Genomic DNA, 10,636 nt, shown 5'->3' with positions numbered 1-10,636 from the left:
GGGTAGGGAGGGTTTAGGAATATATGGGTTGGCACAACATTGAGGGCAGAAGGGCCTGTAGACTGCTGTATTGTTCTATGAGTTAACAAGCCCCGATGAAGGACCTAGGCCCGCAATGTTGTTCACCTTTTATTTCCTATGGATGTTGTGTAACCTGTTAAATTTCCAGCACTAGATTAGGGTTCAAGTTTCAAATGAGAGACCCTTCATCAGATGTGAGAAAGAAAAAAACAAGTGAATGTGGTAGCAGTGAAAGTTGGGGAGGGTGAGTTTCTACTCCCCAGAAGGATAACTTGCAGAAATGATTCTTAAGTGGACAGAAAGATAATTGGCGGATTAGATGTTGTTCATATGACTGTAACATGGAAGATGAGGTGTTCTTCAAGCTTGAGTTGGATCTCATTGTAACAGGGCAGGGGGCCACAGAGCAGAAAGATCAGAGTTGATGGGAGATGGTGAATGAAGGGTCACTTCTGCAGACTGAGAGCAGGTGCTCCTCAAAGCATTTGTTTTCTCTGGTGTACGGGAGATCGGATTATGAACACCAAATGCAGGCATGAGGTTGGACGAAGTGCAATGGCTGTTTCACAGGGAAGACTCTTGGGGTGACCGGTCAGGGTTGATGTGTTTTTTTTATAATTATCCCTGGCCAGTGCAGAGGTCAGAGAATGTTCCGTTAGCCAGTCCAGCTGTCTCTCATCCCTGAATCAGGAGGCCAAGGTGCTTGGCCCTTCGAGGAATAACAAGGCAACACTGGCTTACTTGGTCACGTTTTTATTGCTTCAGAGCTCTTTTCTATTTGTCAAACACTGTCATCAACTCCAGGCAGAATTATATCATACGATTTGCACATTAAAGATCAGCAGGTGGAATCTGGTTCAACACGTGCTGACCACCGCTCAAGGGATGTACGATGTTGGGGCATTTTTGTACTCAGATCCTGATCAACGAGCTCTACTGTTTCTTGAAGGTTAGTTTGGCTTCCTGTCCATCAATTATAATCACCTACATTTAGAGGAAAAGATTTTTGATGAGGATTTTCTCCATAGTGCGGGAGAGATCAGTAGCACCCAGCAGGTGCATGAGCTGGAGTCAGGAGCATGTAACCATTCAGCTCACACCTTGTAGGCTAACATGGTTGGGAGTTCATGGTGACCATACCTCAAACAACAGGATGTCCACGGATTCAGCTGCTCTGTGGATCTATTGCTGTGGAGAGGTTTGCCTGTGTAAGGGGTAGATCAAGGGACTTGAGGGGAACAGTAGCCTCAATCAGCCCTAATCACAACCCCAGTTTACCCTCTGATAGCCCACTCCGTCCCAGAGACCCACCATTCCAAAGTCAAACCTATCACGCAACTCATGCGCCAGACGACTCTGAACCTGTCCCCAGAATCTCCCACCTCCGTCGCCCAGCACATCTGCCCAGTTCTTAACAAAACTGGGCTCCTGGAACTTCAGATGTGAGCCCTGTACCATAGAAATCTCGGGCCTTGTACCTGGGGCACACCATGCAAGTGATCCTCTCAATAAGTCACGGTTTAACACTAGGGTACAGTACGGGTGGGGACGTCTGTCATTGCATTACACTGGGGTACAGTACTGGTAGGAACAGGTCTGTCATTGCATTACAATGGGGTACTGTACTGGTGGGGATAGGTCTGTCACTGTGTAACAAAGAGGTACAGTACTGGTGGGGACAGGTCTGTCACTGTATAACAACTGGGGTACAGTACTGGTGGGGACAGGACTGTCATTGCATTACACTGGGGTACAGTAATGGTGGGGATGGATCTGTTACTGTGTAACATTAGGGTACAGTATTGGTGGGGACAGGTCTGTCACTGTGTAACATCGTGGTACAGTACTAGTGAGGATGGGTCTGTCACTGTATAACACTGGGTTACAGTAATAGTGGGGACAGGTATGTCACTGTATAACACTGAGGTTCAATACTGGTGGGGATGGATCTGTCACTATGTAACACTGGGATGCAGTTCTGGTGGGGACGGGCCTGCCACTGTATAACACTGGGGTATAGTACTAATGTGGATAGGTCTGTCACTGTATAACAATGGGGTACAGTACTGGTGGGGACGGGCCTGCCACTGTATAACACTGGGGTTCAGTACTGGTGGGGACAGGTCTGTCATTGCTTTACACTGGGGTACAGTACTGGTGGAGATGGATCTGTCACTGTATAACAGTGGGGGACAGTACTGGTGGGGATGGATTTGTCACTGTATAACACTAGGGTACAGTATTGGTGGGGACAGTTCTGTCACTGTGTAACACCCGTGGTACAGTACTGGTAAAGATGGGTCTGTCACTGTATAACACTGGGTTACAGTAATAGTGGGGACAGGTATGTTACTGTTTAACACTGAGGTTCAATACTGGTGGGGATGGATCTGACACTATGTAACACTGGGATGCAGTTCTGGTGGGGACGGGCTTGCCACTGTATAACACTGGGGTATAGTACTAATGGGGATAGGTCTGTCACTGTATAAGAATGGGGTACAGTACTGGTGGGGACGGATCTGTCACTGTACTAGTGGGGATAGGTCTGTCACTGTATAACACTGGTGAGGATGGGTCTGTCACTGTATAACACTGGGTTACAGTAATAGTGGGGACAGGTATGTCACTGTATAATACTGAGGTTCAATACTGGTGGGATGGATCTGTCACCATGTAACACTGAGATGCAGTTCTGGTGGGGACGGGCCTGCCACTGTATAACACTGGGGTACAGTACTGGTAGGGACAGGTCTGTCATTGCATTACACTGGGGTAGAGTACTGGTGGGGTCAGATCTGTCACTGTGTAACACTGTGATACAGTTCTGGTGGGGACAGGCCTGCCACTGAATAACACTGGGGTACAGTACTGGTGGAGACAGGTCTGTAATTACAGTACACTGGGGTACAGTACTGGTGGGGTTGGATCTGTCACTGTATAACACCTTGGTACAGTACTGGTGAGGATGGGTCTGTCACTGTATAACACTGGGTTACAGTATTAGTGGGGACAGTTATGTCACTGTATCACACTGAGGTTCAATACTGGTGGGGATGGATCTGTCACTGTGTAACTCTGGGATACAGTTCTGGTGGGGACAGGTCTGTCACTGTGTAACACTGGGGTACAGTACTAGTGGGGATAGGTCTGTCACTATAACACTGGGGTACAGTACTGGTGGGGATGGGTCTGCCACTGTATAACAGTGGGGTACAGTACTGGTGGGGACAGGTCTGTCACCGTGTAACACTGTGGAACTGTACTGGTGGAGATGAGTCTGTTACTGTGTAACACCCGGTTACACCACCGGCTCTGTTGCAGTCCAGTGTATCTCGGTTCATCACTGACCTACCTGCTCCAGCAAATCACCATGAATTTCTCTGGTGATGGTAAACTCTTTTCCATCTGAAAGTCTCTTAAAATGTCCAGTGAGGCAATTTGATTTCGACAGGGCAAATTTTCCCTGAAACAGAAAGAAGCAATTATTGGAAAATTATTGGTGTTTGCAGTCTCTCTTCCCTGGGGTGATGGTGTCTACAGTCTCCCTGTCCTGGGGCGACAGTGTCTACAGTCTCCCTGCCGTGGGGTGATAGTGTCTACAGTCTCCCTGCCGTGCGGTGATGGTGTCTACAGTCTCCCTGCCTTGGGGTGATGGTGATGGACTACAGTCTCCCTGCACTGGGATGACAGTGATGGTCTACAGTCTTCCTGCCCTGGGCTGATGATGTCTACAGTCTCCCTCTCCTGGGGTGACGGTGTCTACAGTCTCCCTGCCCTGGGATGACAGTGATGGTCTACAGTCTTCCCGCCCTGGGCTGACGATGTCTACAGTCTCCCTCTCCTGGAGTGACGGTGTCTACAGTCTCCCTCTCCTGGGGTGACGGTGACGGTCTACGGTCTCCCTGTCCTGGGATGATGGTGTCTACAGTCTCCCTTTCCTGAGATGACGATGTCTAGAGTCTCCCTCTCCTGGGGTGACGGTAATAGTCTACAGTCTCCCTCTCCTGGGGTGATAGTATCTACAGTCTCCTTTCCCTGGAGTGATGATGTCTACAGTCTCCCTGTCCTGGGATGTCGGTGCCTACAGTCTCCCTTTCCTGAGATGATGATGTCTACAGTCTCCCTGTCCTGGGATGACAGTGCCTACAGTCTCCCTCTCCTGAGATGACGATGTCTACAGTCTCCCTGTCCTGAGATGACGATGTCTACAGTCTCCCTGTCCTGGGATGACAGTGCCTACAGTCTCCCTGTCCTGGGATGACAGTGCCTACAGTCTCCCTCTCCTGGGATGACTGTGCCTTCAGTCTCCCTCTCCTGGGATGACAGTGCCTACAGTCTCCCTGTCCTTGGATGACAGTGCCTACAGTCTCCCTGTCCTGGGATGACAGTGCCTACAGTCTCCCTCTCCTGGGATGACAGTGGCTACAGTCTCCCTCTCCTGGGATGACAGTGCCTACAGTCTCCCTCTCCTGGGATGACAGTGCCTACAGTCTCCCTGTCCTGGGATGACAGTGTCTACAGTCTCCCTGTCCCGGGATGACAGTGCCTTCGGTCTCCCTGTCCTGGGATGACAGTGCCTACAGTCTCCCTGTCCTGGGATGACAGTGCCTACAGTCTCCCTGTCCTGGGATGACAGTGTCTACAATCTCCCTGTCCTGGGATGACAGTGCCTTCAGTCTCCCTGTCCTGGGATGACAGTGCCTACAGTCTCCCTGTCCTGGGATGACAGTGTCTACAGTCTACCTCTCCTGGGATGACAGTGCCTACAGTCTCCATGTCCTGAGATGACGATGTCTACAGTCTCCCTGCCCTGGGATGACAGTGCCTACAGTATCCCTGTCCTGGGATGACAGTGCCTACAGTCTCCCTGTCCTGGGATGACAGTGCCTACAGTCTCCCTGTCCTGGGATGACAGTGCCTACAGTATCCCTGTCCTGGGATGACTGCCTTCAGTCTCCCTGTCCTGGGATGACAGTGCCTACAGTCTCCCTGTCCTGGGATGACAGTGTCTACAGTCTCCCTGTCCTGGGATGACAGTGCCCACAGTCTCCCTGTCCTGGGATGACAGTGCCTACAGTCTCCCTGTCCTGGGATGACAGTGCCTTCAGTCTCCCTGTCCTGGGATGACAGTGCCCACAGTCTCCCTGTCCTGGGATGACAGTGTCTACAGTCTCCCTGTCCTGGGATGACAGTGCCTTCAGTCTCCCTGTCCTGGGATGACAGTGCCTACAGTCTCCCTGTCCTGCGATGACAGTGCCTTCAGTCTCCCTGTCCTGGGATGACAGTGCCCACAGTCTCCCTGTCCTGGGATGACAGTGTCTACAGTCTCCCTGTCCTGGGATGACAGTGCCTTCAGTCTCCCTGTCCTGGGATGACAGTGCCCACAGTCTCCCTGTCCTGGGATGACAGTGTCTACAGTCTCCCTGTCCTGGGATGACAGTGCCTACAGTATCACTGTCCTGGGATGACAGTGCCTACAGTCTCCCTGTCCTGGGATAACAGTGCCTACAGTCTCCCTGTCCTGGGATGACAGTGTCTACAGTCTCCCTGTCCTGGGATGACAGTGCCTTCAGTCTCCCTGTCCTGGGATGACAGTGTCTACAGTCTCCCTGTCCTGGGATGACAGTGCCTACAGTCTCCCTGTCCTGGGATGACAGTGTCTACAGTCTCCCTGTCCTGGGATGACAGTGCCTTCAGTCTACCTGTCCTGGGATGACAGTGCCTTCAGTCTCCCTGTCCTGTGATGACAGCGCCTTCAGTCTCCCTTTCCTGGGATGACAGTGCCTACAGTCTCCCTGTCCTGGGATGACAGTGCCTACAGTCTCCCTGTCCTGGGATGACAGTGCCTACAGTCTCCCTGTCCTGGGATGACAGTGCCTACAGTCTCCCTGTCCTGGGATGACAGTGCCTACAGTCTCCCTGTCCTGGGATGACAGTGCCCACAGTCTCCCTGTCCTGGGATGACAGTGCCTTCAGTCTCCCTGTCCTGGGGTGACAGTGCCTACAGTCTCCCTGTCCTGGGATGACAGTGCCTACAGTCTCCCTGTCCTGGGATGACAGTGCCTACAGTCTCCCTGTCCTGGGATGACAGTGCCTTCAGTCTCCCTGTCCTGGAATTACAGTGCCTACAGTCTCCCTGTCCTGGGATGACAGTGTCTACAGTCTCCCTGTCCTGGGATGACAGTGCCTTCAGTCTCCCTGTCCTGGGATGACAGTGCCTACAGTCTCCCTGTCCTGGGATGACAGTGTCTATAGTCTCCCCGTCCTGGGATGACAGTGCCTACAGTCTCCCTGTCCTGGGATGACAGTGTCTACAGTCTCCCTGTCCTGGGATGACAGTGCCTCCAGTCTTCCTGTCCTGGGATTACAGTGCCCACAGTCTCCCTGTCCTGGGATGACAGTGCCCACAGTCTCCCTGTCCTGGGATGACAGTGCCCACAGTCTCCCTGTCCTGGGATGACAGTGTCTACAGTCTCCCTGTCCTGGGATGACAGTGTCTACAGTCTCCCTGTCCTGGCATGACAGTGTCTACAGTCTCCCTGTCCTGGCATGACAGTGTCTACAGTCTCCCTGTCCTGGGATGACAGTGCCTTCAGTCTCCCTGTCCTGGGATGACAGTGCCTTCAGTCTCCCTGTCCTGGGATGACAGTGCCTACAGTCTCCCTGTCCTGGGATGCCAGTGTCTACAGTCTCCCTGTCCTGGGATGAAAGTGCCCACAGTCTCCCTGTCCTGGGATGACAGTGCCTACAGTCTCCCTGTCCTGGGATGACAGTGCCTTCTGTCTCCCTGTCCTGGGATGACAGTGTCTACAGTCTCTCTGTCCCGGGATGACAGTGCCCACAGTCTCCCTGTCCTGGGATGAAAGTGCCTTCAGTCTCCCTGTCCTGGGATGACAGTGCCTACAGTCTCCCTGTCCTGGGATGACAGTGCCTACAGTCTCCCTGTCCTGGGATGACAGTGCCTTCAGTCTCCCTGTCCTGAGATGACAGTGCCTACAGTCTCCCTGTCCTGGGATGACAGTGCCTACAGTCTCCCTGTCCTGGGATGACAGTGCCTTCAGTCTCCCTGCCCTGAGATGACAGTGCCTACAGTCTCCCTGTCCTGGGATGACAGTGCCTTCTGTCTCCCTGTCCTGGGATGACAGTGCCTACAGTCTCCCTGTCCTGGGATGACAGTGTCTACAGTCTCCCTGTCCCAGGATGACAGTGCCCACAGTCTCCCTGTCCTGGGGTGAAAGTGCCTTCAGTCTCCCTGTCCTGGGATGACAGTGCCTACAGTCTCCCTGTCCTGGGATGACAGTGCCTACAGTCTCCCTCTCCTGGGATGACAGTGCCTACAGTCTCCCTGTCCTTGGATGACAGTGCCTACAGTCTCCCTGTCCTGGGATGACAGTGCCTACAGTCTCCCTCTCCTGGGATGACAGTGGCTACAGTCTCCCTCTCCTGGGATGACAGTGCCTACAGTCTCCCTCTCCTGGGATGACAGTGCCTACAGTCTCCCTGTCCTGGGATGACAGTGCCTTCTGTCTCCATGTCCTGGGATGACAGTGTCTACAGTCTCCCTGTCCCGGGATGACAGTGCCCACAGTCTCCCTGTCCTGGGATGACAGTGTCTACAGTCTCCCTGTCCTGCGATGACAGTGCCTTCAGTCTCCCTGTCCTGGGATGACAGTGTCTACAATCTCCCTGTCCTGGGATGACAGTGTCTACAGTCTCCCTGTCCTGGGATGACAGTGCCTACAGTCTCCCTGTCCTGGGATGACAGTGTCTACAGTCTACCTCTCCTGGGATGACAGTGCCTACAGTCTCCATGTCCTGAGATGACGATGTCTACAGTCTCCGTGCCCTGGGATGACAGTGCCTACAGTCTCCCTCTCCTGGGATGACAGTGCCTACAGTCTCCCTCTCCTGGGATGACAGTGCCTTCAGTCTCCCTCTCCTGGGATGACAGTGCCTACAGTCTCCCTCTCCTGGGATGACAGTGCCTTCAGTCTCCCTGTCCTGGGATGACAGTGTCTACAGTCTCCCTGTCCTGGGATGACAGTGCCTACAGTCTCCCTGTCCTGGGATGACAGTGCCCACTGTCTCCCTGTCCTGGGATGACAGTGCCCTCAGTCTCCCTGTCCTGGGATGACAGTGTCTACAGTCTCCCTGTCCTGCGATGACAGTGCCTTCAGTCTCCCTGTCCTGGGATGACAGTGTCTACAGTCTCCCTGTCCTGGGATGACAGTGCCCACAGTCTCCCTGTCCTGGGATGACAGTGTCTACAGTCTCCCTGTCCTGGGATGACAGTGCCTACAGTATCCCTGTCCTGGGATGACAGTGCCCACAGTCTCCCTGTCCTGGGATGACAGTGTCTACAGTCTCCCTGTCCTGGGATGACAGTGCCTACAGTATCCCTGTCCTGGGATGACAGTGCCTACAGTCTCCCTGTCCTGGGATGACAGTGCCTACAGTCTCCCTGTCCTGGGATGACAGTGCCTACAGTCTCCCTGTCCTGCGATGACAGTGCCTTCAGTCTCCCTGTCCTGGGATGACAGTGCCCACAGTCTCCCTGTCCTGGGATGACAGTGTCTACAGTCTCCCTGTCCTGGGATGACAGTGCCTTCAGTCTCCCTGTCCTGGGATGACAGTGCCCACAGTCTCCCTGTCCTGGGATGACAGTGTCTACAGTCTCCCTGTCCTGGGATGACAGTGCCTACAGTATCCCTGTCCTGGGATGACAGTGCCTTCTGTCTCCCTGTCCTGGGATGACAGTGTCTACAGTCTCTCTGTCCCGGGATGACAGTGTCTACAGTCTCCCTGTCCTGGGATGACAGTGCCTTCAGTCTCCCTGTCCTGGGATGACAGTGTCTACAGTCTCCCTGTCCTGGGATGACAGTGCCTACAGTCTCCCTGTCCTGGGATGACAGTGCCTTCAGTCTCCCTGTCCTGAGATGACAGTGCCTACAGTCTCCCTGTCCTGGGATGACAGTGCCTACAGTCTCCCTGTCCTGGGATGACAGTGCCTTCAGTCTCCCTGCCCTGAGATGACAGTGCCTACAGTCTCCCTGTCCTGGGATGACAGTGCCTTCTGTCTCCCTGTCCTGGGATGACAGTGCCTACAGTCTCCCTGTCCTGGGATGACAGTGTCTACAGTCTCCCTGTCCCAGGATGACAGTGCCCACAGTCTCCCTGTCCTGGGGTGAAAGTGCCTTCAGTCTCCCTGTCCTGGGATGACAGTGCCTACAGTCTCCCTGTCCTGGGATGACAGTGCCTACAGTCTCCCTCTCCTGGGATGACAGTGCCTACAGTCTCCCTGTCCTTGGATGACAGTGCCTACAGTCTCCCTGTCCTGGGATGACAGTGCCTACAGTCTCCCTCTCCTGGGATGACAGTGGCTACAGTCTCCCTCTCCTGGGATGACAGTGCCTACAGTCTCCCTCTCCTGGGATGACAGTGCCTACAGTCTCCCTGTCCTGGGATGACAGTGCCTTCTGTCTCCATGTCCTGGGATGACAGTGTCTACAGTCTCCCTGTCCCGGGATGACAGTGCCTTCGGTCTCCCTGTCCTGGGATGACAGTGCCTACAGTCTCCCTGTCCTGGGATGACAGTGCCTACAGTCTCCCTGTCCTGGGATGACAGTGTCTACAATCTCCCTGTCCTGGGATGACAGTGCCTTCAGTCTCCCTGTCCTGGGATGACAGTGCCTACAGTCTCCCTGTCCTGGGATGACAGTGTCTACAGTCTACCTCTCCTGGGATGACAGTGCCTACAGTCTCCATGTCCTGAGATGACGATGTCTACAGTCTCCGTGCCCTGGGATGACAGTGCCTACAGTCTCCCTCTCCTGGGATGACAGTGCCTACAGTCTCCCTCTCCTGGGATGACAGTGCCTTCAGTCTCCCTCTCCTGGGATGACAGTGCCTACAGTCTCCCTCTCCTGGGATGACAGTGCCTTCAGTCTCCCTGTCCTGGGATGACAGTGTCTACAGTCTCCCTGTCCTGGGATGACAGTGCCTACAGTCTCCCTGTCCTGGGATGACAGTGCCCACTGTCTCCCTGTCCTGGGATGACAGTGCCCTCAGTCTCCCTGTCCTGGGATGACAGTGTCTACAGTCTCCCTGTCCTGCGATGACAGTGCCTTCAGTCTCCCTGTCCTGGGATGACAGTGTCTACAGTCTCCCTGTCCTGGGATGACAGTGCCCACAGTCTCCCTGTCCTGGGATGACAGTGTCTACAGTCTCCCTGTCCTGGGATGACAGTGCCTACAGTATCCCTGTCCTGGGATGACAGTGCCCACAGTCTCCCTGTCCTGGGATGACAGTGTCTACAGTCTCCCTGTCCTGGGATGACAGTGCCTACAGTATCCCTGTCCTGGGATGACAGTGCCTACAGTCTCCCTGTCCTGGGATGACAGTGCCTACAGTCTCCCTGTCCTGGGATGACAGTGCCTACAGTCTCCCTGTCCTGCGATGACAGTGCCTTCAGTCTCCCTGTCCTGGGATGACAGTGCCCACAGTCTCCCTGTCCTGGGATGACAGTGTCTACAGTCTCCCTGTCCTGGGATGACAGTGCCTTCAGTCTCCCTGTCCTGGGATGACAGTGCCCACAGTCTCCCTGTCCTGGGAT

The 10,636-nt window shown here is 54.0% G+C and overlaps 1 protein-coding gene across 1 annotated transcript in view; it reads right to left on the bottom strand.

Moving 5' to 3' along the window:
- Window positions 1–758: 758 nt before the first annotated feature.
- Window positions 759–10,636, bottom strand: part of LOC138737568 (fatty acid-binding protein, intestinal-like) — a 41,601-nt gene continuing 31,723 nt past the window's right edge. The window contains exons 4-5 of the mRNA XM_069888233.1: window positions 3,377–3,487; window positions 759–1,005 (exon numbers count right to left, since the gene is read on the bottom strand). Coding sequence (XP_069744334.1) covers window positions 955–1,005; window positions 3,377–3,487 — 162 coding nt within the window. The 3' untranslated portion in view covers window positions 759–954. The remainder of the gene's footprint in view (window positions 1,006–3,376; window positions 3,488–10,636) is intronic.

This window comes from Narcine bancroftii, chromosome 6 (assembly GCF_036971445.1).
Source record: "Narcine bancroftii isolate sNarBan1 chromosome 6, sNarBan1.hap1, whole genome shotgun sequence".
Lineage (NCBI taxonomy): Eukaryota > Metazoa > Chordata > Chondrichthyes > Torpediniformes > Narcinidae > Narcine > Narcine bancroftii.
This window is presented reverse-complemented; position numbering and strand designations above follow the sequence as displayed.